Source organism: Arachis hypogaea, chromosome 3 (assembly GCF_003086295.3).
Source record: "Arachis hypogaea cultivar Tifrunner chromosome 3, arahy.Tifrunner.gnm2.J5K5, whole genome shotgun sequence".
Lineage (NCBI taxonomy): Eukaryota > Viridiplantae > Streptophyta > Magnoliopsida > Fabales > Fabaceae > Arachis > Arachis hypogaea.
This window is the reverse complement of record NC_092038.1, coordinates 131,515,616-131,539,495: the sequence shown is the minus strand read 5'-3', so window position 1 is coordinate 131,539,495 and position 23,880 is coordinate 131,515,616. Positions and strand designations below refer to the sequence as shown.

General features: G+C 32.0%; 1 protein-coding gene across 1 annotated transcript; it reads right to left on the bottom strand.

Annotated features, from left to right (window-relative positions):
• Positions 1 to 10,485: 10,485 nt before the first annotated feature.
• On the bottom strand, positions 10,486 to 12,959 carry LOC112791691 (trans-cinnamate:CoA ligase, peroxisomal). Its single transcript, XM_025834620.3, has 2 exons — positions 12,658 to 12,959; positions 10,486 to 12,230 (listed from the first exon to the last, which is right to left on the bottom strand). The coding sequence occupies exons 1-2, from the start codon at positions 12,853 to 12,855 to the stop codon at positions 10,659 to 10,661; spliced, it is 1,770 nt and encodes a 589-aa protein (XP_025690405.1). The 5' UTR covers positions 12,856 to 12,959; the 3' UTR covers positions 10,486 to 10,658.
• Positions 12,960 to 23,880: the final 10,921 nt, after the last annotated feature.

Genomic DNA, 23,880 nt, shown 5'->3' with positions numbered 1-23,880 from the left:
TACATGACTTTGAACAACACACTTCTCTTCCCAATATATTACTTAATAAGTGTAAAAACATAAATATAGTATGTTACATATTTATTTTGCTTTTTCTATTTTTGAAATAAAAAAAACTCATACATTGTGTTCTTGCATGCAAAAATCCATTTCCCTTTGCATACTCTCTCTTGTGCTTATCCTTATGCAAAACAGGACAATTGTAAAAAGTAAAGAGAAGCATTTTTCTTTTCAAAGGCAAGTATTAATAAGATTATAAATAGGATAAATTAACAATAATAACAAAAAAAAAATCCTAAGAAAACTAAATTAAAACCAACATCCAAATCCTAAATATGAGAGAAGAAAAAAAAAACTAATGATTGCATATTCATGTACTCTTGTCTACAATGTTTTTTAATTTCTTTTAGCAACTATCATTAACATCTGTTGTAAAATTTAAAGCTATTGAGATATGGAACAGAGAACAAAATTGATATGTGCCATCATATTTTACATTATTGTGAATATAAGTACACAATTGTGTTCAAAGAATTGAGTAGAGGTCGCTTTCTTGCAGTTCTAAGCCATATTTGTTTGGATCATAGAAAAATGAGATGCTGTCACTGCCATCACAGAAGATCCCACCCAGTTCATCGTCACTTGCTATGTTTTGTTGTTGATCCTCTGTGACTTCCTCATAGTCAGAGAGTATAGGTGTTGCAAGTACTTGTTTGGATTTGTTTGCATGCCTCTGATTGTTATTTGGTGTATGAGTTACATAGAAAATGAAATTGGCTGAAAATTAGATTGCACATTTGATGACTTACTGTTGATGTTGACATGATCATTTCTGGAAAGTGCTAAGATCACAACTAACAAGTGCATGTGATCACAGTCCCTTTATATTCTATATTCTATACTCTATTATACACTTCATTTTTACTGTTTATGTGGCCCTTGTGTGACAAGTTGAGATGCTTATTGTGGATTATACACATTTTACGGTTTATCTGATATTAGGCTGACGATAACTTAGCATAATTTAGTTATATAGATAGGTTAATTATGTTATTATAAACTTGTATCATTTTAGAATTTTTAATTAATTGACTCTTATTGCGTTAAAATTATGCTGCTGTCCGGTTTATTTTATATTTGGTGTTTTAACAAATTGTTTAGCAAATTAAAATGAACTTTAAATCTATAATCATCAACTAAATTTTTTAAATAATTGTGTAAAATATTAGCAATGATAGAAGAGAAAGAGTGGAAGGCATAAGATAATGTAAAAGGAGATAAAAAGAAAAGGTGTGAAGTGAATGTTGATTTATAAAGTAAACTACTAAACTTGAATATAAGTGAGAATAAAAAGAGAAAATGAATTCGTTTTTATTAACAAATTTATATCTATTAAAAAAAATAGCATTACTATTAAAGGTATAGAATAATTTACGTAAAAATAAAAAGTAAAAAGAAATTAAAAAATAAGGCTAAATACTACCTAAGAAGATTAAAAAATAATATGATGATAAAAAATTATAAAATAATAATTTTATTAAATATTTTTATGTGATAATATTAGAAATTATTTAATGTGTCAAGTGTTTATTATTGTGTCATTATTTTTTTTTCATAGATTATAAATAAATTGATAGATAGATAAATAAATATTCGTAAAATGAAATTTATTCTCCAAATAGGATATGTAATATTAAAATTTAGACTATTGATATGAATTATTTTTTTTGTACAGTTAGATAATTTAACATGTAAAATTATAAGATTAATGCTAGATTAATTATATAGATATTATTCTCTATAATAGTATAAATATATGTCTAAGATAGATACTTTTTTCTATATTATTGACTAATTATTATAGATAACATCATAATTTTATATAAAATATAAAAACTTATATGTTATTCATTTACTAGAACATTATTTTATATTTTTTTTAATATATTATAATAGATAAATAAATAGATAGATAGATAGATATGCTAAGTGGTTATGATATATATGAACCTTGTGAATGTAGTTCCTTTAACAAGTTTGCTCAGAAGTTTTTTTTATTCTCATTTTTCCAGCTTTATCAACGGTAATTATCACAAGGACCTGGGTAAAATATCATATATACATACATATATAAGAGTGCTCAAAGGCTGGTCTCCTCTTTACAAGGACATTATTCCACCAACCAGAATCAAGGCACATGTTCCTAAACCATTGTCATGTTAGATAGTGGTGCTTCTGGAATGTGGGGATGAAGCCACGAAGATATTTTGTTCATTTTTTGGGTGTGTTTGGACTTTGGAAGATTCCCATTTCTAAGATAATGGAAAGGAGGGTTAATACTTAATAGTATATATAGACAAACAAGAATTACTCCAAAATCATCATTTATTAACTTTACCCAGCTCTTTCTTTTCTATCACACAGTTTCTTCACCTGGCTTCAATTTTCTTGTCCTGTCACTATTTGCAGTTTTTTGAAGAAATTATTTATTTTTTAATTTCTTTTCAAACATCACGAGTTAGAAAGGAAGGAAAAGAAAAAGAATGATATAGTAATTTGTTATTGCATATACAAGATGAGATTCGAATTTTCGATACTTGCATAATCAGAGTGAGTTGACCACTTGACCAAGACCAACTCAAGTTGAGCCCGCATCCAAATATATATCTTCTATAATATAGCCGAATTGATCGGTTTTTATTTTGATCATTATTGTACAGCACTCTTATGATCTTATCAGAAAAGATTTGGGCCCAGCATACAAGGGCAGCCAGTGATGAAGAATTTGCATTATCTAACATCTTTGAACCGACCAAAAAAAACATCTTTGAAAGTATGGCCTAATCTATGTGTTTGTAACCTTGTGGTTTAATGTTTTCTAAAATTGTATAATTTTTTATTAATTAAGAAAATAGGTTTAATGTGAGCTTGATTAATAATCTATGTTAAATATTTTTTAAAAGTTACATATACTTGAATGTAGCTATAATTAAGTTTGTATTAGTTCGTTTTTTAGTAATGAAGTTGAAGTTAAAAAAAAAAAACAAAAAAACAAAAAAGTATGGCCTAATAACTTATACCGTACAATTATATGAAAGAAAAAGAGGCAGGATTAATCATTTCCACTTCTGTCTAACTTTAATTTGAAGTTTGAACCACATATGATTTATATGAACCCCATGTTCGTAATACGATTTTAAAAGCAAATAGCTTTGTCTTTAAATGAACCGGCTTTCTGGCACTGTGGCATGAAGCATGTCTCTTTACTTAAAAAACAAGTTTGATTTCCATGGCATTAGACAATTTTGGTTGGTTTAATTTAATCAATATCACCTAACCTTTATTATTTGATGAACTTAAGAGCAATATTATATGCAGAACAATATTATATACATTGAATTGTAGATAAAACTTTACACACATTAATGTCTGTATATATCACTTTCCATATATGTTTATCTCAAAATTAATGTTCAGTCACATCTCATTAAGATAGTGTTTAATATTTTCTTTCATGTCTGGGTTTAAAGAATAATTGAAACAATTTGCCTGCGAATGCCGTAAAATGACACTATATTTGGTGCATATCCTAACTCTGTTAGGTTCCTACTGCCAAGTTTGAATTGCTGACAAGTAATGGAGTACAAAGAAACAAAGTGAAATGACAAAGTGTTATTCTCTATTCTATTGTTGTCTTGTTAGTAAGTTTTGCCGATGAAATAGAATAACGTTTCATTCCATTATTTGGATAATTTCAAAAATGAAAAAGATAATTATTATGAAAAGTACAATATTAAAATATTAGAGGTTAATTTGCATATTTTCTAGGTCAAGGAATAAGGTATACATATTCTATAGTTTAATTAAGAAGCAGTGTGCAATTTTCTCAAATCACTCGATATCCACAAGGGTGACTTAAATTACATAAGAGAATCTTAAATATATGTTGTTGTAAATTCAAAATCTTACAAAATGACTCAAAGTAGGATTTATATAACATTCAAAGTATAATATATATACAATGAAACTAAAGCTTAACAAATGCAATCAAACCATATATAGAAATATAGAATATGATCACCACTTTAGACTATGCACAAATATAACTATATTATTGTCTTTGTTGAGATATCGAATGTATAGTAAGTGGAAAGGCCATTAAATGAGAAGGAAAAGTATATGAACTAACTTTTAATTAATCAAGAATGGAATAATTTAATTAATTATAATTATATTAATAATTAATTTTAATTTTTTAATTTAAAATTGATCAAATAAATCTAATTAAAATCTATAAAAAAATTTTCTTTTTTCTTACATTAACTTATCCACCTCCAACAATCACACACATAGACCTCTCTCTCTTACCGTCAGGCCCTCTCCGCCTCTGTCCTCACTCAAGACTCTGCAATTTCTCAGACTGGAAGTGACGCAATAACGCCACGTGAAGAGACTGCCACTGCAGCGTCGACGCGGTCAATTCCCATCGTCGGAACTATGTGAACGCGCGGCCTTCCATGGCAAACATCGCCACCGCGACCCACTCCTCTTCTGGCACTGCTCTGAGCAAGAACTGCTCCAGACGCTCAATCCAAGTCATCTCATCCTCACCGCGAAAAATCGGAGTTCCAGTTTTCTCCACTGCTCCAGCGCGGTTCTACTCCCCTGCGAGCCACTAGTGGTTTATAATCATGGGGTTTAATCTGTGGGTTTTTGGACTTGTTTCTAAAGGATGTGTAATGAATTTGCCAATGGCCAATGAAAATCATATGCTAGGAGCAGTTACTTGTGGCACTAAAGAGACTGATTTTCGCGCAAAAGCATTAGCCAATTTACAATTCAGTTGGATCCTTTTCATAATTCTGATATTTGCACAAATTGTTTGCTTGAAATTAGCTAGAAGATACATCATTGCAGATAGGTTGGAATATGAAAGACTTCATAATAAAGGCACTGACTCCTCCATGGCGAGTGAAGGTTTCAAGCAGCCGAAATAATCTACCATAGTTTCAAGTGAATGAAGATTTGAGATCATGAAATTCAATATAATATATCCAACGCTATGTTGGATTTTGATTGTAAGAATTCTTTTGTTTTTGAAAGTAAAATCTCAACACAATATTGTAGAGTAAACAGTACTAGATAAACACTACACCCTACTTAACTACATAAAAACACTACAAACAAAGATAAGTCCCCACGTCATCTTCGGTATTGCCATCAACAACAAAGGGGATTAACACCTGTCCACTCATTAACGCTAGTCATGGTCATGTGGATGACCTCATCAACACCTTTGCTTTTATTCTGGAAGATTCTCATGTTCCTTTCCAACCAAATATTCCACACGATGGCACAAAAGTAGCTTAGCCGCTGCTTTCGATCCTCCGGACTCCTCGGTTCCTCTGTCCAACTTAGAAAATGCTCTTTCATGGATCCCGGATAAGACCATTGATGGCGAAGCCCTGCTATCCAAGCACTCCATACCTGCTAAGCAAAAGCACAGCCTAGAAACAGGTGATGTACAGATTCCGTTTCGTTATTACATAAAACACAAACACTATTATCCGTGCTGACAATCCCAAACCGGCTTAGCCTCTCCTTTGTATTCACCCTGCCGATCACAACAAACCAAACGAACCGCTCAACTCTTGGTGGAACCAATCCTTTCCAAATTGTCTTCGTGAAGCTGTAACTGGTCACCTCCTCTGGAAGCATTTCTTCCTGTAGCACCTGCACAAATGAGTTAGTTGAAAAAACACATTGCCTATCATATTTTCATACCACTCTATCCTGGCCTCTCGGTTATGTACTAGTTTCACAGGTCTTAACGCCTCATGTAGTTCCAACTCCAAGTGGAAAAGCTCTCGCCTCCATTGGAAGTTCCAAATCCACTCTAGCCCATCCCGAAATTCGCAATCCCCAATAACAGATCCACATTGGTTTGAAACAGAGAAAAGCCTTAGAAACTTATCCTTCAGAGATCCACAAAGTAACTAGACGTCCTCCTAAAACCGTGTCCGTCACCCATAACCAATCTCCATACTCAAGCCTGTAACCATCTTATCCCTTATACATTGATCCGAGATTTGTACCTGACAAATATCCTTCCATGGGCCTCCTCTAGTAGGTAGCACTTGAGCTGACAGGAGCTCATTTGGATTCAGACTATTACACGAGCAGACAACCTTCTTTCACAAAGGGCACTCTTCCTTTGCGAACTGCCACCACCACTTGAACAATAGTGCTGTGTTACGGATCATAGCATTTCCCACTCCCAACCCTCCTAATTTCTTAGGATCCTGCACCAGTTCCCATCTTACTAATGCTATACCATTTTTACCATCCTCCTTGCTCCACAGGAATCTCCTTTGCAATGAGATCAGTTTCTCCACAACAGTCTTAGGCATTTTGAACAAGCTCAAATAATATACTGGCAGACTATTTAAGACTAATTTAATGAGTATTACCTTCACAGCTTTGTTCGGCACCTTAGCTTTTCAGAGGCTGAGTTTTTCCTCCACTTTGTCTAGTATAGGCTTCCAGGTATTCACCAACCTCGGATTTGCTCCTAAAGAGATCCCAAGGTACAACCCAGCAAGTTGCACATACGTTGTACCCACTGCTCTTCACAATTAATTGGAATCAAACTAGACTTGTCAAAATTAATCCTGAACCCTGACATCAACTCAAAACATCGCAAAAGTCGCTTGTAGTTCTTGATAATCTCCTCTACAGGTGGACAGAATAGGATAGTATCATCAGCAAAATGCAAGTGTGACAGTTCTATACTATCTCTTCCAACCAACAGCAGTAAGATACGTCCATTCCTGATTGCCTCTCCAATCATTCGATGTAGCACATCAACAACCAGAACAAATAAGAAGAGAGAAAGCGGGTCACCTTGCCTCAAACCTCTTTCCATCTTAAATGGCTTAGATGACGACCCATTTATCAGCAGTGATATAGATGCAGTTTTCACACACTCCATAACTCACACTCTCCATTTATGCCCAAAACCCATCTTTTGTAATACAGTGTCCACAAAACTCCATTTGACTCTATCGTATGCTTTCTGAAAATCTAGCTTTATTATTGCTGCCTCTTTTTTCTTCAATTTCATCCAGTTTACTGTTTCACACGCAATAAGTGCCCCATCATGTATTTTCCTTTCCTTAACAAATGCACTCTGAGTCTCCTTTATTAAGCCCGGCATCACTGCCCTCATCCTCCTAACTAGCACCTTCGAGATAACCTTGTAAACACATCCCACTATACTAATAGGTCGTAGATCTTTGATCTCCTTTGCACCTACAAACTTTGGTGTAAGAATTCTAAAACTGTCTAGTGAATATCAAGGTAATAATCTCCAATAAATGTCAGAAGCTTGCTATCTCTAGATCCTGTTGATTGTTTTATGAATGCCTTTAAAATCGGTCTTTGCCTTACACTTGGTTCAACTTCAGGAATTGTTTACAGAGTGGTGGAGCACGAATTGTTCTCGAACAATTACAAAAATATAAAAAAATATTCATTTAATATGGAAAAAACATCCTAATACTTAACAAAAGAAATATCCAGTTATATTTTGCCAAAAATAATTAGATATCTATAAAATTTAAAAAAAAATTATGAAATTCTTAAAAAATAGAGATATTCACATTTGTAATACAAAAAAAATTGAAAAATATATAAAAAACATCTATTTAGTATAAAAAATAAACATTCTGATACTTAGCAGAAGAAACATTCATGTATATTAACTTATTTTTATTAAGATGAGTTTCGAGGTTCAACCTATTAAAAAATTAACAGAAATTTGTTGAACCCCTCTTGATTTTTTACCGGAATTGAAATGAAAATTATATATATACATTACAACTTATATAAATGGGTTGTTTTGTACTTTTGAATTAAGATGTGAAATCCCAGTTTAGGTCGTCATCTCCATGAGACAAGCTCTTAAGTGCATTCAATTTGATTTATTATTATTTCTTCTTTAAGATTTTTCTTTGTTTTTCGACCACGCACCGTTGGATGAATACCTTCAGTGTAGTGTTTTTGAGAAATCCCCACCTTTTATTATGCCGTTCTGCTTTTGGACATCTTTGTATTTCATTTTTTAATAATTAATGAAATATAACCTATTATCTTTGAAAAAAAAAAGAATTAAGATGTGTTTCACCTTCGATAGTGATTTCTTATTTAATTTACTAGTTGAGACCTCTTTAGTCTTTATCAATTGTGTTTTCAACAAGTGATAGGAAAGTTGATGATGTAAGTACAACTCTTAGCATTATTGAATATTCAGAAATTAAAAGGATTTTTTTTTCATCAAAAATAGAGAGATTTAAATTTGTAATTTTTTAAATGAATATGAAAAAATTATGTTATTTAAATTATGATCGATTGGTAATTAAAAGAATTTTTACTAAAGAGAAAAAAATTATGTTATACTGTACATTTAAAGTAATAAATATTATAATATCATAATAAGAAACGAGGTCCACATAAATCCTCATGGACTTATAAAAGAAACTAATTCGTACACTCATGAAAAAAAATCTCACCAACAAACACAGGTCAAAAAAGTTTAACTATGACTTGATGCAAAACTAAAAATATATAATTTTGTTTCTGAAAATGAAAGGAGATCAGCATATAGGTATGACTGTATAAGGTCCCCCGTGGCATGAATTGTTTATTTAGTCTGCTTTGGAAGAAAGATTGAAATTGAGAGATAAAAATTAAGAGATTGAAATTGAATTAATTTTTTATATTATATTTAATATAAATTATATTAAATTAAATTATATTTTAATATTATATTTAATTTAAGATAAATATAAAAGTTGATGGATAAATTTAAAATTTAAAAAATTAAATAAAAATATTTTTAAATAAAATTATTATAAAAGTTTTAATTTTCATTTCTAAGAATTTTAGTCTCTGTGTTATAACTTTTTAAAGGTATTGAAGAGTTTAAAATTTTGTGTCTTAAAATTAAAATTTTAGTTCTAATTTTTAATTACTCATCCGTTACTAATAAATCGGCCTAAACACAAATTAACAAACTTGGAATCGGAAACCACCAAATTCAACAATCTTTTCGAAAATGTCTCCAACCGAACCACTAAGATACACCGGTTGCAAAAAGACTCCAAATAACAAGCAAAAGATACGAATAACCGTCTCAAATTAAAAAACAACTCAATATATACGAGTGACTCATTAAATCACGATTCATTCCATATTTTTTCTAAAAAAACTCACATTATTTTCTTATTTGAGCGTTAGAATATTTTTGCAGATGTCTATTACTACTATCCTTAGAGTAGCCCACTACTGTCGTTCTTAGAGTAAACTGACATATTATCCTTTTTGTCCAAAAAAAAATGAACTCAAACACTAGAAAAACGAACTATATCTTAACATCAATTATTTACACAAAAATAATTACTAAATACAATACTCAATTTCAATTTCTCAATCTCAGGTTTAATCTCAAAAAACAAATACAAACTTAGTGCTCATAAAATTATACGAGATAAGAAGCATACTTTACAAAATAAAAATAGTGATACATATACTCCCCAAGAGCAATGTGCCTTAGCTTATATAATGTTAAACGGTCATTGAGTTTGTTTCTAAGTTTGAGATAGAAATATAAAAATATAAAATATATTTAACAAATAAGATATCAATATAGATATTATATTTTAAAATATTAAATTAGTATTTTATATTTTTTACAAAAAAAATATAATAAAACTAATAAAAAATATAACATATTTTTATTTTTTTATTATTTTTATTAATTTTTTATTGTTATATTCTTTATCATTATATTTTTTCTCTTAAATTTTGTGTGAAAAAAATAGAATAATTAACATTTTATAATTTATTTTATCTTATATGTAACAAGTTGCCAAATAGATCACAAAAATAGTGTTTTTGTATCTTTAGTTTTTTGTCATATTCTTATTGTCGTGCCTTGTTTTGATATCAGAGCCAAAGGCAACCTTACTCACCAGCAGTGTTTCTTCGGCTAAATAATTTTGATATGGTAGTAAAATGGGTGTTATACTTTAACATGGTAATTTTTCATGTTTTTCAATACTATGGGAGTACACAAATCGGTGGGTCCGATTTGTGTTGAAAAAATTTTAAAAAGTTGGAGTACACAAATCGGACAGTCCGAGTACAGAAATCGGACGGCCTCTTGAAAATCGGACGGTCCGATTTATACTTCTTACATTAAATCATCTCACATTTTAGAAAAATACCACGTTAGATCACATTTTAGAAAAACACCATTGTTAATCCAATATTAAAAATAAAAAAATGTGTTTCTTCTTCCTAAAGAGTAATGTTGGGTGTAAATCTAAAAAAAAAGAATCTCCAGTGGTCAAATAAAATCACATCTACGGCAATTACAACCAAGAGAAAAGGATAGAAGCTAAGAGAGTTGGAAGAAAACGAAGATGGCAAAGAAGTTATTTCTAATTTGTCATTCAGCTACACAACAGGATGCGGGTAGTTGGAGAGAAACTTGAGAAAAACAAAACATATGAAATTCTTAAAAAACATTATAATACATGCAAAATGGCCCAATATTTCTCGGTTATACATACAGTAACTCTTAAAATTTCCCAAATTCAAAGACGAGAAACAGCTAAAACCTGCTCAATGTTATTATTATTATTGTTGTTGTTATTGACCTGACTCGTTGACTTCTTGGGCTTGTTCTGCTGCTGCTCATTCTCCGGCGGCACCACAAACTGTTTGGCCATGGCCCTCAACTGAACCTTCTGAAACTTGCCGGTGGCCGTCTTGGGCAACTCGTCCAAGAACTTAACCACCTTAGGAACCATAAAATGCGGCAAATTCTTCCTACAGTAAGCAATTACCTCGGCCTGAGTGACATGATCTTTTTTCCCAGAAGGATTCTTATTGAGTGAAACAAAGGCACAAGGACTCTCACCCCACCTCGGGTGCGGCATTGCCACCACCGCAGCCTCCAGCACCCTCGGGTGTCCGTACAGAACCTTCTCAACTTCCACACTGCTTATATTCTCGCCTCCCGAGATAATCACATCCTTTGACCTATCCTTGATTTCCAAGTAGCCATCAGGGTGAATTACACCCACATCTCCGGTTCTGAACCAACCATTCTCGAAAGCTTTTGAGGTTGCTTTAGCGTCCTTAAAGTATCCCATCATTATGCCACTTCCCCTAAGCATAATCTCCCCCATTCTTTTCCCGTCACGCGGCACGCTCTCCATTGTTTCTAGATTCTTGACGTCCACGTCAGCCATTGTGACCACGCTGATGCCCTGTCTTGCCTTTAGCTCCGCCTGCTGTTGTACTGGAAGCTGGTTCCATCTTTTCTGCCACTCGCACACTAAAGCGGGCCCTGTCGCCTCCGTCAGGCCGTAGGCATGTGTCACATGGAACCCAAGGGACTCCACTTTTTCAAGAAGGGAAGCCGGCGGGGGCGCGCCGCCGGTTAATATCTCCACCTTGGACTTGAAGTGGAGGCGCTCGCTGGGCTTGGCCTCGAGGAGGATGTTAAAGACAATTGGAGCGCAACACATGTGTGTGACGTTGTGGAGAACAATGTTTGTGTATATGTCAGATGCCACAGTGTTTCTAAGACAAACATTAGTTCCCCCACGTGCTGCCACTCCCCATGTGAAGGTCCACCCATTGCAATGGAACATAGGCAGAGTCCAGAGGTAAACTGGCTCACTACCCATTTCCCAACCCAGAATCAAACTCAGGGTGCTCAGATACGCACCCCTGTGGCTGTACACAACTCCTTTGGGCTCTGAGGTTGTTCCCGATGTGTAATTCAGCGAGATTGGAGACCATTCGTCGTGGATTTCATCCACCACAAAGTTTGGATCGCCTTGCCGAACCATTTGCTCGTATTCCAGCTCGCCCAGGCGGATCCCCGTGGGGGAATTTATGTCGTCTATGACGATGACTAGAGGAAGACATGCGTATTGTGTTGGTTCGGTTTGTCCTACGAGCAATCTCAGGACGTCCCGCGCCTTGGGGACAAGCTCGTAGTCCACGAAGAAGACTTTGGCTTCCGAGTGCTTGAGAATGGCGGCTATGTTCTTGGCGTCAAGACGAGTGTTGATGGTGTTGAGCACTGCTCCCGCCATGGGAACTGCGAAATGCATCTCGTACATTGCTGGGATGTTAGGTGCCAGCACTGAGACCTGTATGTTCAATTAGTATGTGAATTACATTGAAAATTGAATGTATCTAGAAGCAAGCAATGTGTTACTTGATTATAATGATTGCTCATTAATTATTTAATAGGAAGTTAGAAGTAGTACTCCCTTAGTACTCCCTTGCTTTAGTTAGCCATATATATAATTGCTATTAGTATTCTCCGCGCTCACCGCACCATGTGAAAATTTGGTGTGTGAGTGGAGAAAAACACATAACCAGAGAAACTGAGATGAAAGTAAGTGATAAACTTGCATTAATGAAGAATCACACTCATTACAATCCTAATAGCAATTATATATATGGCTAACTAAAACAAGGGAGTACTAAGGGAGTACTACTTCTAACTTCCTATTAAATAATTAATGAGCAATCATTATAATCAAGTAACACAATGCAAGTTGTGAGACTTACGACGTCCTTGTTAGCGATATTGAGGGCACGCAGCGAGGAAGCGAGGCGGCGGCAGCGGTGGTAGGTTTGTGACCATGTGAAACGGGTTCCTTCATGGATGATGGAGGGTCTGTTGGCATAGCATGCAGCTGCCCTCGTCAAGAAAGTTAGAGGGGTCAGTGCGGTGAAGTTTGCTTCGCATTTTGGAAGAGTATCCATTATATTTTTAGCTAATTGGATAACAGAATCAAGAAGAAGAGGAGAAGTGTGTTCTGTTCTATTTTGTTCTGTTATGTTATGTTCTCTTTGCAATTGGAGGGAGATTCAAGCTTTATAAATAGGGGGAGGGGGAGTGGAATATGATATTAGTGGGGACGTGTTTGTTAAAGACCACGTTATTTGGGGACTGTGGGACCCATTTGGGTTAGTAAGTAAGAACTAAGAAGATGCACTGAAGTTTAGCTTAGTCTTCATTCAAAACTATTTAGAATTTACGTCTACGGAAGTTGCTTTGATGCTGCCGCTACTAACTATTATCACTCTATGCCTCTTTGAACACATTCATCACTATTCAACTTGACTACCATTTTTCTAAGTTTATGGCAATCAATTTTTATTCTAGTCTAGTCTAGTCTTTATCATTTAAATTTGGAGGAAGAGATTACTCATTGTTATTGGTTAAGTTTTTATCAACAACCAAAGCTATTTGAAAGGTTAAGAAATACATTAAGACAGACTTCTAAAACAAAAATGAAGCATGGTGCCCTTATTCCTTCAAATACAATTCATGTTCATGTGTTGTAATATTAAAATGTGAGTTTTTACATTGCATCGGCCCATTTTCACATAAAAATGATTCTATATTTTATTATTTTTCAAGGAGATAAACTTAAAAAAAAAATCCCTGCGTATTATTTGTCATGGGGCAATCATATTGTGTAAAGGAGTAACTCTTTAGATAGCAATATATATAATTAAATAAAAATATAAAAATTATATTTTATTAATATTATTTTTAAAAAATTCAGATTAAGTTAATTTAGAATCATTTTTTCTGTCACCAACCCTTTTTAATAATAAAAATGCTTCTGAAGTTATATTCATTTAATATATGTTTTTCGTATTTTAATTATTATTAACAATACTTAATTAGTCTAGTCAGTCTATATATATAATGCTAAAATATATTTTAGGTTTAATGACCCATGTTAGTAGTAATCATATGAAAAATTTAAATAGTTAAAGTTTTTAGTATATTTATTAAAAAGTTTAACATTTTTTACTAATAATAACCTTAACGAATGACTTAAAAATATTATTAATAAAATCTTTTTTCCTGAAATAAAAATTTGTTCAAAGAAGGTCGACTATTGACTATTGGAATAGGCATTAAGTGCAAATGGCCTTGTCTGTTTTAATCCCAGAAGCAAGAACTTGCCATAGTCAACAACTCAACATGCCTAAATTCTGAAGTGGTTCAATAAATGGTTTATCATCAACACAAAATTAAATGCCATTGGAACTAGGAAAAGGAGGTATGGCATTCTGTTCTGGAATTAATAATTCATTTTTTAAATTAATTAAGTTCTGTCATAAATAATTATTGGATTTTGTTATCATGTGTCCAAGGAGTCAAGGACATAAGTTATATATACCATAAAAAATATTTTAATGTTATTTATTGTAAATAATATTAAAATATTTTTTTATAGCAGGGATGTTAGTATATTACACATCTATGTAACCATATAATTAAGTTGACCTAACACAAAAGAAATCCAGTATTATTAAATGAAATGTGAAATACACGCGCCTAACACACAGGAAATTACTCTTACCCAACGTTTCTTATCTTCTTCTTCTCTTCTTTCCCACGCTTCTTCTTCTTCTCCCGCGCTTCTTCTTCTTACGCTCGTTTACGCACGGAGCGTCTTCCTCTTTGCCTTCTTCTTCGTGTTCCTCCTTCTCCGCCTTTTTCGCGTTCCTTCTTCTTCACGTATTTTCTCTTTATCGTCATTCTTTTATTGTTGTTGCTGCTATATTTTTTGTCTTTTTCTCCTTCTCTCTGGTGAAGAAGCAGTAGAAGGTGAGGAAGAAAAATTTTGAATAGTGCAGAATAAACCGAACATAGTACTCATAGTGAACTGAATACAATACTCATGGTGAAACAATTGTATAGTACTGAGTGAACGAAGCATAATCCATTATATAAAATCAAATTCAAACAGCTTTCTACAGAATAAACCGAACACAATAATCATGGTAAACCAAACACAATACTCATGGTGAACCGAACACAATACTCATAGTGAAACAATTGTATAATACTAAGTGAACGAAACATAATCCATTATATAAAATCAAATTCAAACAACTTTCTGCAGAATGAACCGAATATAGTACTCATGGTGAAACAATTGTATAGTACTGAGTAAACGAAACATAATCCATTATATAAAATCAAATTCAAATAACTCTACCTGCAATTTACATATTATCAATTCAATTCAATTTAGTACACCTCCGTCCATTTAATTCAATTCAAATTAGCAATTGTATTCCATTCAATTCGATTCAAAATTGAATAATCCAAACATTGTCAGTTTGATTCGTTTCAGAAGAGTAATCCAAATCGCTCTCCATTCAACTGATTTGAAGTTGAGTTATTTATTGTTTCGATTGAGAACTGCAGATTGAAGAAGAAAACGAAGAAGAATAAGAAGAAGATAAATACAACGTAACCATATCAAAATAAGAAAACGAGAAGATGAACGCGACCAGAGGAGAACAACGAAGGCAATGCAGATCAATAAGGAAGAACACGAGCAGAGAAAAAGAAGGAGGAGGAGGTTTACGTTGCAGTAGAAGGTTTACGTTAAACAAAGCTTTAGGTTGCAGCACGTTATATGTAGCGCGTATATGACAAACAAGTGAGGGGTGAAAGATGCGCGTGTAGAAAAAATTACTTGGTTAACAATCATATAAAAAATACATAATGCAAAACTTTTTTCTTTTTATAATATGCATAATTTTAATGTTGTTTATTACAAATAACATTAAAATATTTTTTTATGGTATGGATAATCTATTTTCTTAGGATATAGGATAGTAAAATCCATAAATTTATTTTTAAAAAATTAGATACATTAATTATTTTAGCTAATAATAATTCTACTCTTTTCATTAACTCAAGAGTCCGATCCAAGGCAACAAAAGTAATTTGCGCTAACTTCTACATTACTGTCAGAAGAAAAAAAAAAGAAAAAAGAAGAAAAACTCACTGTCGAGTGTCGTTGTTATTGCATTTAAATAGATAAGTATAAGAAGATTTGGTTAACATCGTGAGTCATGCAACCAATAGAGTAATTTCTAGGACTGTTCAAGTTACATATATACGGACGGATCTAGAAGGGATGAATAGTAGTTTTGGTATCCATTCTAAAATTTTAAAAAATTATATTTATATATAATATATATGTTTAAAAAAATAAAAAATATTGTGTAATTTATTAATTTTATATATATTATTTTTTATTATATAATAAATTTATATTTTAATTATTTTATTTATTAATATTTTTTATTTAATTAATTTAATATTATATTCTCAAATTTTTATATTTTTTAAATTAATTTTTATATAATCATCTTTATATTTTTTTTAAATTTATTTATTTTTAATATTAAAATGTTTAATATTTATATTATTATATAAAGTATTAATAATAGCTTACGTAATTATATTTTAATAATCATACCGTGTATTTTAAATTTTTTTATAAAAAATACTTATTTTTTTTTAATTTATATTATTAAAATTTTTTATAAAAATATTTTATAAGAGTATTCTCAAATTATAATTTTTAACTAAACATATTATAAATTATTGATATTTTATAATTTTATAATTAATATTGTTATATTTCTTTTATACAACTCTTATGCTAAAAATAAAATTATAAAAAAAAAATTTATAATTTTTTAATATATATATATTGATATACTTTTTAAAAAATTAACTCAATAATTATATGTTATGTTTAAATTGTTTTTATAAAATAAAAAATATAATAAAAAATTAAAAAATTTGTCTAAAATTCGACCCGTCATATTAAAATTTATAGATCTGTCCCTATACATATATATTGTTATCTTCATCATTTTTTATTGTTAACTAAAATGCTATCTTTCAAATAACAAATCATTTATTTTATTTTTCTTATATGACAATCTTGCTTTTTTTTAATACGTTGGAAATTATTAGAACAAATTTAGTTTAGGATATTATACGGGATATACATGTCTTCCATAATAATGTTTATGAATATAAAAGCCAAAATTCGAAATTACCATCTACACGTCTTTTTTTTTTTTTCCAGCATCTCTCGTTCTACATTGTTAAGAAGTTAACATCATATCGAGCTTATTACCCAATTTTTTTTTTCAGAAAAAAATAGAACTTACCCAGTTTTCTTTTAATAAAGGATATAATAGTTTACGAAGAGATAGATACGGTATGAAAACTGATGGGGCCCGGCAACAATTTTAATTTTATTGAAGTTAGCAATTCGATCCAAAGCAAATGTGAACTATAGGAAGATAAAAAGAATAATCCTCCTAGCCATGTGATTAGTTGTTAGTTTTTCGTGAAGACTAATAATCCATACGTAATTTTATAACATACAACTACACCCAATCCAGAGTATTTAGAGTCTTGGTCTAGTCTTGTTGAATATTTATTCTATCTAACTAGTTGTAGATTAAGTTGAATAAATTGAATTCCAAAGCATACACGCCGCACAATTTTTCGAGGAAATTGTTATGAAGAAAGCTAGCACTAGTAAACCTTTGAATAATTTTGAATTCAATAGCTTTTTTTATCAACTCTTGAATTTCCAACAAATATTATGGACTATTATTATTCAGAAGGCATAAAACCCTTAATATGCCGGGAAATTCTCCTAAGTCTTTGTCTTGTTCTGCTTATGGCGATGGCACCACCATAGCAAGACAATATAGAAAAGTAAAGAATTTGAATAAAGTTATATGCAAATGTGTAGTGGACAGGAAAATGTGTAGTGGTTAATTCCAGGCTGAGAAAATTGTTTGTAATTTCCAAAATCTAGAAGGTGGACGAATTTTTCCATGGAAAATTGGAAAATTAATGTTCAGTCATTGTAGGTTTGATTGCTTTTTTCTCTTAGCTTTACTAATGCTTTAATTGCTTTTCACTTTCCTTTTCTTTTTTATTACTACTATAAAATAGCATATTAATTGCATATTTTACCGCAAATTTTAGTCACAATTCGTAAGTAAATTTTTTTTTGTTACTTTTAAAGTTCTTGGATAGCTGTTGTCATAAATTTTAAGATTCACAAGTAACTTGGAAAGTTAGTCATGAAAAACTGTAAACTTTGTAAATAATTTCGTGAAAAAAATATATAATATTTGTCGAATTTTATAGCAAATTTATGTGTGTTTTTTTTTTTTTTTTGCATGTAACAAATTTGCAGCAAACTCCAATACATGTGACAACAAATTCCACAAATAATATTTTCGCAAGTAATTTTTGCAGCAAATTTCGTAAGTAACAAAATTCACAACAAAATATCATAGATAATTAATTTACAGCAAATTCTGTAAATAATAAAATTAGCAACGAAGAAATCACACATAATTTTTGCAATAGATTTTGCAGGTAATTAATGCACAATAAAATTGAAAGTAATCTTTGCAACAAATTTCGCAAGTAATAAAAGGTGCAACAAAATCTTGCATCAAATTTCACATTCACACAACAAAACTCGTAGGTAGCTTTTGCAGCAAATCCCACGCGTCACAAAATTGGCAACAAAAATTGCAGATAATTTTTGTAGGAAAGTTCGCAAATTAATCCATAGCAAAATTTGCAAATAATTTCAATAACAAATTTCGCAAATAAAAGTATCCTCAGATTAATTGGTAGGTTATTTGTTTTTTTTTTCTTGTTTTTTATGATTAATTTGATGAATTTATATACACCTGTTAAAATATAAAAAAATTACTGATCATTATTTAATTAAACAAATGAGTAAAACAATGTCATAATTATTAGTTTGTCAATAAATTAAATTTAATATAGGTAAGTTTAATAAGAAATTGCTCCTTTTTTTTTCTTTTCCATCAGTTCCAATTCGTTTATGATTAATTTTCATTTAATCTATTTTTATTTTTTTAAAATAATTATCTACATATCATTTTGGAGTTTGCATATGGAAATCGATATTGAGGTCTATAAATAATTAGGAATATAAATTACATTATTGATAAATATTAAACCACTCTTCCATTTTAGTCCATGACAACAATAAAGACGTTTCACAACTCACAAATTCAGCTCAACAGAATACACAAATTAAATTATAATTTTAGTCTTTATCTTATCTTATCTTTATTTGCTTTTATCTTTCATAGGCCAATGCTCTATATATACTTAGTTTTACCTTTATAGTTTACAATTTTTAATCAATCAACAATCAATAAAATTTCTTCACCTGTTCTTTTCTTTCATTATTCTTTCACAATTTTATTATCTTTACGTACTCTTTGTATACTCTTTTTGTTTTATTATGGTATCAGAGCTCTGCTGACATCCATGGATAAATCAACCTCTCCAACCTCTCCTCTCATTATGAATAATCAACCTCCCTACTCTATCCTAGATCAAGGAAAAAGAGCACACCAGCAACTTCATTCGGAGCCTTTTTTTTTTACCTTTTGTCAACCCAACACTTTTTTTTCATGGCACTTCCTTCCAATAAATAAGCTTGTCCTTCAAACCAACTTGAGCTTTTGTCAAGTGCAATTACTCTTACACACAAATTTCTCCTATTATTATTCATCTACCAAATAGTTCTCAAATTACTGTTTCTTATAAGGCATTGTTCAATTTTCACCATCATTGGTTCTTCATGATATTCTTTATCTACCTCATTTCAACTTTAATATTATCTCTATCTCAAAAATTACTTCAGCATTCATATGTGAACTCACTTTTTCATCTTCTTCTTGCACTCTACAGAGCAACAATTTGGCGACGGTTGATTTGGGTAGAATGAGAGATGGATTATATGTCTTTGAACCCAATTTCAGTAAAAATTGATCCACTACACATTCCATAAATTTCATCCAATCCCCACCCATTTCACCTTCAAATATATGGCATTTTAGTTTAGGACACTTTTCTGGACAAAGACTTAATCATTTATATAAACAATTTCCTTTTATCTCTATGCATCATGATGAGGCTTGTGACATTTGTCATCTTTCTAAGCAAAAGAAACTTTCATTTTCTCAAAGTTTTAACAAAGTCAATGCAAGTTTTGATTTATTACATTTTGATATTTGGGGTCTGTTTTGACAAAATTCTATTCATAATCATAAATATTTTTTTACTATTGTTGATGATTTTAGCCGCTTTACATGGGTTATTTTATTAAAATCAAAAGAAGAAGTGCAAAATCATGTAAAAAATTTTATTACTTTAGTTGAAACACAATTCAACTTTAAAGTCAAAACTATTCGTTCCGATAATGGACCAAAATTTATTTTACATAATTTTTATGCTTCAAAGGACATTATTCATCAACGTAGTTGTGTTGAAACTCCTCAACAAAATAGAAAGGTAGAACGCAAGCATCAACATATTTTGAATATAACTCGTGCTCTTATGTTTCAATCTAATTTACCACCATCTTTTTGGTCTTATGCTGTTAAACATGCTGTTTATTTACTTAACAGAGTTCCATCATCCACAATTAATTTTAAAACACCATTTGAGATTTTATTCAATCATCCACCAAATTATCATGACCTTAAAGTTTTTGGATGCTTATGTTTTATTTCTACCCTAATGGCAAACAGGTCAAAATTTGATCCAAGAGCCAAAAGGGTTGTGTTTATTGGCTTTCCACATAATTTTAAAGGATATATTGTTTATGTTTTAAAAGATAAAAGAATTGAAATTTCTAGAAACGTGATTTTTTATGAAATGATCTTGCTCTTAGTCATCAAAAATGTCCAATTCCATACACCCAACCCAACATTGCCAAACACACCTTCTCAAAAACAAGATTTAGTTAGTCTTCCAATTGAACCCTCACCCATACCCATTGACCTAACCCCATCTAATTCTTTATTTTCTCCAACAACCTCTCCTTCTTCCTCACTGTCATTTCCTAACCAAGTTGAACCCATGACCACCGAATCTTTCTCAAGGCACACACCCTTCTCTCCTTTCGCACTAGACACCAGTCTGCCATCACCTTCTCATCTCCCGTCACCTTCTTCACCACCTGAGCAACCTCATTCTCGTCATTCTGACCGGTCTCATCGACCTCCAGCATATCTCTCTGATTACTTGTGTAATTCCTCTCTCATCTCTACAAATCAATCTCCCTCAAAGTGCAAGTATCCTTTATCTTCAGTCATGTCTTTTTCTTCTCTTTCATCTTCACATAAAAAGTTTCTTTTATCTCTACATTCTGACGTTGAGCCAAAGTCTTTTAAGGATGCCAATCAACACTATAATTGGCATAGTGCTATGAAAGATGAGTTGGGTGCTCTTGAGCTGAACAAAACTTGGCGTCTTGTTGATTGCCCTGCAAGGGTTAAGCCGGTTGGCTGTAAATGGGTCTATCGCATCAAACGCAAGCCTGATGGTTCAGTTGATCGATATAAAGCACGCCTTGTGGCTAAAGGGTTCACTCAAACTGAAGGTGTTGATTTCTTGAAAACTTTCTCCCCTATTATCAAGCCTGCCACCATCAGATTAGTTTTGGCATTAGCCTTATGAAGAATTGGCCCATACATTAGTTGGATGTTAATAATACTTTCTTACATGAGGATCTTTTTGAGGATGTTTATATGACTCTGCCACCTAAATTTACATCTGCTCCACTGAATCAATGCTATAAGCTACTAAAGTCACTGTATGGTTTACGACAATCTAGTCGTATGTGGTATGACAAACTTTCTCATCTTTTACTATCTCATGGATATCAGCAGACCTCATTTGATTATAGTCTATTTGTTAAATTCATTGGTGATCAAATTTTTATCCTTTTAGTCTATGTTGATGACATTGTTCTTACTGGCAATTCCATTTTTGAACTTGCTGTCATTAAGTTTATTTTGCACCAACACTTCCGAATTAAAGACTTGGGCCCATTAAAATATTTTTTGGATATTGAGGTTGCTCAATCAGTGAAGGAAATTTACTTATCTCAGAAAAAAAATATTGTCTTGATCTTTTGGAGGATTCTGGTTTATTAGGTGCAAAACCTGCCTCTGTTTCAATGAATAGTACCACAATACTATATCAAGACAAAAGTCCCCTGCTATCTGACCCTTTTGTATATTGCTGTTTGGTTGGCCATCTTATCTATCTCACCGCTACTCGACCGGACATCATGAATGCCACTCAACAATTAAGTTAATTCATGGCATCTCCTACTGAATCTCATCTTCAAGCTGCCAAGCATGTGTTACGATATCTGAAAACTAGTCTCGGCAAAGGACTTTTTTTTCAATGCTTCTCGGCTTCAGTGACTCTGATTAGGCCGGATGTCCTGACACTCGGGGATCTTTAACAGGTTATTGTTTCTTCTTAGGCAGTTCTTTAGTCTCTTGGAAGACCAAGAAACAAAACACCGTTGCCCGCTCATCTAAAGAAGCAGAATATCGTGCACTTGCCAACAAAACTTGTGAACTTCAATGGATACTAAATGTGTTACAATTTTTTCGCATCTCTCCTATTGGCCCACCAGTTTTATATTGTGATAATCAGAGTGCTTTTCATATTGCTGCTAACCCAGTTTTTCATGAACGGACCAAATATTTAGAGGTTGATTGTCACTTGGTTGGACAAAAAGCTCAAGCTGGAGTGATGAAACTTCTCTCGATTCCCACTTCTGGGCAACTAGCTGACATTTTCACCAAGTCTTTGTCTTCTCAACCCTTCTATCTTAATATGAATAAACTTAGTGTTCTTGACATCTTTCATCCTCCAACTTGCGGGGGGCGTATTAAACCACTCTTGCACCTTAACCCATAACAACAATAAAGACGTCTCATGACCCACAAATTCAGCCCAACAGAATACACAAATTTAATTATAATTTTAGTCTTTATCGTATCTTATCCTTATCTTTATCTTTATCTTATCTTTATTTGCTTTTATTTTTCATAGGCTAATACTTATGTATACTTAATTTTACCTTCACAGTTTATAATTTTCAATCAATCAACAATCAATAAAATTTCTTCATCTTTTCTTTCATTATTCTTTCATAATTTTATTATCTTTACTTACTTTTTATGGAATCTTTTCGTTTTATTAATAAATGAATGTATATATGAGACATTTTAGTAGGATTATGGTGATTATGATTTTTTTAAAAAAGTGTTTCTTAAAATAAGTATTATTAAAATATAAAAAAGTGAAATTTTAATTTTAACGATATTTGTATAACTGTAAACCATCGTAATATAGCCATATTAAAATATATATACTTAAAATGTTAGAATATGTATATAGCAAGATAATTAGTAATGTATGTGATTTCTCGGCTTTTTTACGTAAATACGCATGGAGATAACTTTAATTCCCAAAATACGCATGGATGAAAATGTTTCTGCAAATGCGCACCCCCAACTCGCAAGGAGCAACCACGAAATGGAAATGGTATACACATCAAGGAGGGTGTCCACGAAATGGGATCATGGCACTGACACAAACCATTTCGTTCCTGGCACAAAGGAAATGCAGCATGTCAAGCTTGGTGTCCACGATTGGACCATTACACGCATGGCAAGCACGAAATGGGGACTTCACTTATGGCACACACGAAATGGACCAAATCAAGTGTGTCATCCACGAGTTGGGAATTTCATGGGAGGCACACACGAAATGGCCATCCTCAAGTGTGGCAGGCACGAAATGGGGGTGCAGTCAAAGCAGCAATTGCGGTTTCTGTACGAGCATGCATTGGGTGAAAGTGAGGCAATTTATTGTTGGGTTGTGAGTTTGAAGCATATAAAAGGAGGTTATGGGAGGGGAGGGGACCAAAGCGAAGGTAAAAAAAGGAGAAGTGAAGTAGTGGGTTGCTTCGGTGAAAAAAAAGAGAAGTTGATGAGTAATTTAATTATTAAAAAAATGAGTGGAAGTGGAATTAATGTGGAAGAAAATCTTAATAGGTTGGATGA

What these genes read in the sequence shown, in the direction of transcription:
- LOC112791691 (XM_025834620.3), bottom strand. Translation starts at nt 12,855, where the DNA reads ATGGATACTCTTCCAAAATGCGAAGCAAACTTCACCGCACTGACCCCT. An exon ending in ATATCGCTAACAAGGACGTC is followed by an intron (nt 12,231 to 12,657) that starts GTAAGTCTCACA and finishes TTGAACATACAG; the next exon opens with GTCTCAGTGCTGGCACCTAA.